At 49.0% G+C, this 3,818-nt stretch overlaps 1 protein-coding gene across 1 annotated transcript; it reads left to right on the forward strand.

Annotated features, from left to right (window-relative positions):
* Window positions 1-728: 728 nt before the first annotated feature.
* LAESUDRAFT_765423 (uncharacterized protein) lies at window positions 729-1,340 on the forward strand (the record flags this gene model as incomplete). Its single annotated transcript, XM_040913669.1, has 4 exons — window positions 729-804; window positions 853-1,029; window positions 1,086-1,224; window positions 1,283-1,340. 4 exons carry the CDS (start codon window positions 729-731, stop codon window positions 1,338-1,340), a joined length of 450 nt encoding a protein of 149 aa, XP_040757281.1.
* Window positions 1,341-3,818: the final 2,478 nt, after the last annotated feature.

Here is a 3,818-nt window from a genome sequence, read left to right on the forward strand (position 1 = left end):
GTTTGTCATCATGATTATGCGAGTGCTTATATACCATCACTAGCTGGCTTTATCGTCTGTTCCTCGACATAGATGCGAATTTCCGCCTGAAGAGGAAGAAGGTTTCCACTGACGAAGTCGACCCTGGTCTCAATGCCGGATTCGCCTACTTTGTTGAAGAAGCGAAGTACAAGGAACATCTCAACACTTTCAGCAATGTCATCAGAGAAGAAGGCAGTCCGGCCTGCAGCAATCACGATGCAGTCAAGCTCGCGAACATGCGAGGCTCACAAGGCACAGCGGCTAGTGGTGTTGGCACGGTCGAGTGTACACGCCACGATATGAAGTGACCATGCTCCGTGGGTGATCTGCAAAAAGGCGAACGGTATGTATAATATTCTTCTATGATATTTATACACTGAACGACGCCTTTTAGGTATGTAAACATGGATTACTTGTTTGCCAGCAGCATGGAGCAGGCAGGACAGGTTACCGTTATGGTGTCGTACGACATTGCGTGTCAATGATCCATACATCTCTGGGAGAGAATGCGGCGATACATGCCTCAGTGGGACTTTGCAAGGCGTGTCATTACCTTTTTGGATCCTAAATTCCATCTGCCTGCTCATCGAGAGTTCTGTCACCTGAATTACTCATTCAATACTGCGTTGCATGTCGGCCGCACTGATGGCGAGGCTGTCGAGTGAGGTTGGTCAGCTGTCAACCCATTTGCATCGAGCACAAAGGAGATGGGTCTGGGCTCACGGCGGGATCTACTTGATGATGTCTTTGGTGCATACAACTGGAGCAAGGTTACTCACATTGGTAAGTACACACCTCACTTTATTGTGCCAATATCTCACTGTTTTGTAGCGCAATCTTTACTCACTAAAGTGAAGAATGCAATCAATGAATGCAGCGTCTATGTCGCCGCATTCGAAGAGTTTAGTTTGGCTTTACCAGAAACATCTGTTGCCCAGTGGACGCAAGCTGTTGAGGCATGGGAAAAAGACCGCTCAAGTCTAAATCCTTATGAGATTACACGCAAAGGTACGTTAAATGTTTGCGACTTTTTTGATGTCTCTCTAAATTTGTTGTGTGTATAGCACTCACGCAGGCCTCCGTGCATCTTCAATTGGCACAAGAAGATGCAACACGGCTTCAGATTGGCAAAACAGTGCCGATTCATGACCATATTTCTCCAAGTGTTATGATAACGTACAGGTTGGAAATTGAGGAGCTACAGTGCGTCTTAACATGCATATTGATAGTAGAACTCTCTTGGAGCATCTTATACATACAGATGTCATCTTCGTGAAGATTCTGCTGAGCTCGGTGCACATTCAACAGATCTCCAATGAGCGAAGGTCCTTGAACGTCAAAATAACCTGCAGCGACGTCTTGAGGCATGGATCGAGATCCAACACCTGTATATGCCTGGGGTCACAGCCCTGCGCTCTCGCCCAAGTGACAATGCCAACCACGTCAGCAATGCTGCATCCATTCTCACTACCCCCCTGTTCTTACCCTCTGACGTTCTGGGCCGTGTTTCTTGTGATGCCCTCCTTATCGACTGCGAGCTGTGCCTTCGGCAGGCCCAAGCACATGATGCTCTGGAGGCCTTACGCCGACACCTTCGACTGCATGGCCATCTTTATACTTTCAAGGATCACTTTGTCCGTGGGCAGCGACCCAATACACGTGCTCGAGGGATCATTGACAGTGTTCAAAAGAAGGTTCTCGCAGATGTGACACGCTATCGAGTCACATACCGAGCTCTTGAAACCTTGAGCACCGTAACAGGAGATCAAGCATGGCAATCAGATCTCCGTCCACTTCATGGTGACGATGTCCGAGAAATGACAGAAGGACTTCTCACAGAGAGTGAGGGACGACGTACGATGTCATGGATTTGGCGAACGACAGCCATAGGTTCTACAAATGATGAACAAGGCCTGCAAGAAGGTTAGTGTCTGAAACTGCACTTCACTTACAATGGTTGATGATCTTCTCAGCATTACGTATCAAATGATGTAAGGTGAGAGCACGCGCCAGCCGCTGAGCAGAGGAATGCGAATTGATTGAAGAAGAAATGTGGTGTGTCATCGCATTCCATGAATACCAAGCCAGATGGTGGCTTGATCAGATAGGACGGAAGATAGCAGCGTTCGAGGAGCATCAGGAGGGCCTAGTTGCATATGCCTTGCATCAGGCAGAACTGCGAACATCCTTAGGTGCTTTCTGCAAGCACACATGGAGACATGTGGGAGAATGGTTGAAACTTAAGGTTTGTACAACAGATAACACGGCGAAAGATTAATCAATAGTACATCATTGTCATTCAATTTTGGCTCCAAAAATGTATGTACATGCAACTTCCGAGTCTGCGAGAAATTGTAAGACTAAGATGTGATACATCGCACACGGTAAAACGGTCTGTCAGCGATGCGATGCATCGTGATTCATTGCACGCGGTGTGGCCGCCTGTCAGAGTACACAGCGACGCGAAGCATCATGATACATCGCGCACGGTGTGGCCGCCTGTAATGCACACAATGCAGTATAGCGACGCGATGAATCACAATGCATCATGTGCAGTGTGTCCGCCTATCAGTGCACACCGATGCAGCACAGTGACATGATGCATCGTAATTCATCACGCGCAGTGCCATGCGATGCATCGTGATACATCGCGCACGGTGTGGCCACCTGTCAGAGTACACAGCGATGTGATGCATCGTGATACATCGCGTGTGGTGTGGCCGCCTGTCAGCGCACACCAACACAGTATAGCGACGCGATGAATCACGATGCATGGCCACCTATCAGCGCACGCCAATGCAGCACAGTGATGCGATGCATCGTGATTCATTGCGCGCGGTGCAGCCATTTCTGTTAGCAACGTCATGGTGCAAAGATATGTGCCACGCACGGAATATTATAAATCGTATATAGCAGTATTCATACTGTGTTTGGGTTGTCTTCAAGGTGGCGATCGAGATGCCCTCCGTGCAAGTGTACTGGTCTGGAGAAAATGAAACTGACTGAAGGCAGTAGCATTGTAGAAGAGGGCGGGACTGACCATGATAGAGAAAGGCTGGCACCGATAACATGGAGGGGGCGAGATTGATTGGGGGGGGAAAAGCCGGTGCTGAGAAACTGAAAAGGGCAGGATTGATGGGGGGAGGCCATCACCGAGAAAATGGAAGGGGCGGGATTGATGGGGGGAATGGCTGCGCCGCAAAAAAAATGCAAAGAGCGGGATTGATGGGGGAATGGCTGCGCTGAAAATTTGAGGACAGGATTAATCACTGGCATGCCATGCTGTAATTAATCAGCAGTGCGCTGCAAGCACAAGAGGACGATATATTATAGCGGTGCCATGATCATAGGTGAGGATATAACACGGGATATGCTGTAGTTGTAGCACATGATATATTACCCTGCCAGCTACAGATGGTCACTAAGCTATGGCCCAAGACAGTAACGAGATACTGCACTTGTATATCACACTGTCGCTCGACGATGATACTCTCCATCTTCTCAGTGTCATTCTCCGAGGGGCGTGCAACTACAGCGATTTCTTGTGCTGCCGACAGCTGTTCAGTGGGTGCGCCGGGCCGATGCGCAGTAGCTCTGAATTTCCAGGTGACGGAACTGTATTCACATTTGAGATTCGGTGGAGATTCGGACAGAATGGCGAAAGATGTGGGACATGTAGACACCTATGCACACAGTCTGGCACATCAGCTTAACTTTACAGCAGTGCGCCTTGGAAGCCAGCCTCCAGGTGCACGCACCTTTGCGGAGCTCCTTCCATACATCGCCGTATTCCTTCC

This window comes from Laetiporus sulphureus, assembly GCF_001632365.1.
Source record: "Laetiporus sulphureus 93-53 unplaced genomic scaffold LAESUscaffold_193, whole genome shotgun sequence".
In the NCBI taxonomy this organism is placed as follows: Eukaryota; Fungi; Basidiomycota; class Agaricomycetes; order Polyporales; family Laetiporaceae; genus Laetiporus; species Laetiporus sulphureus.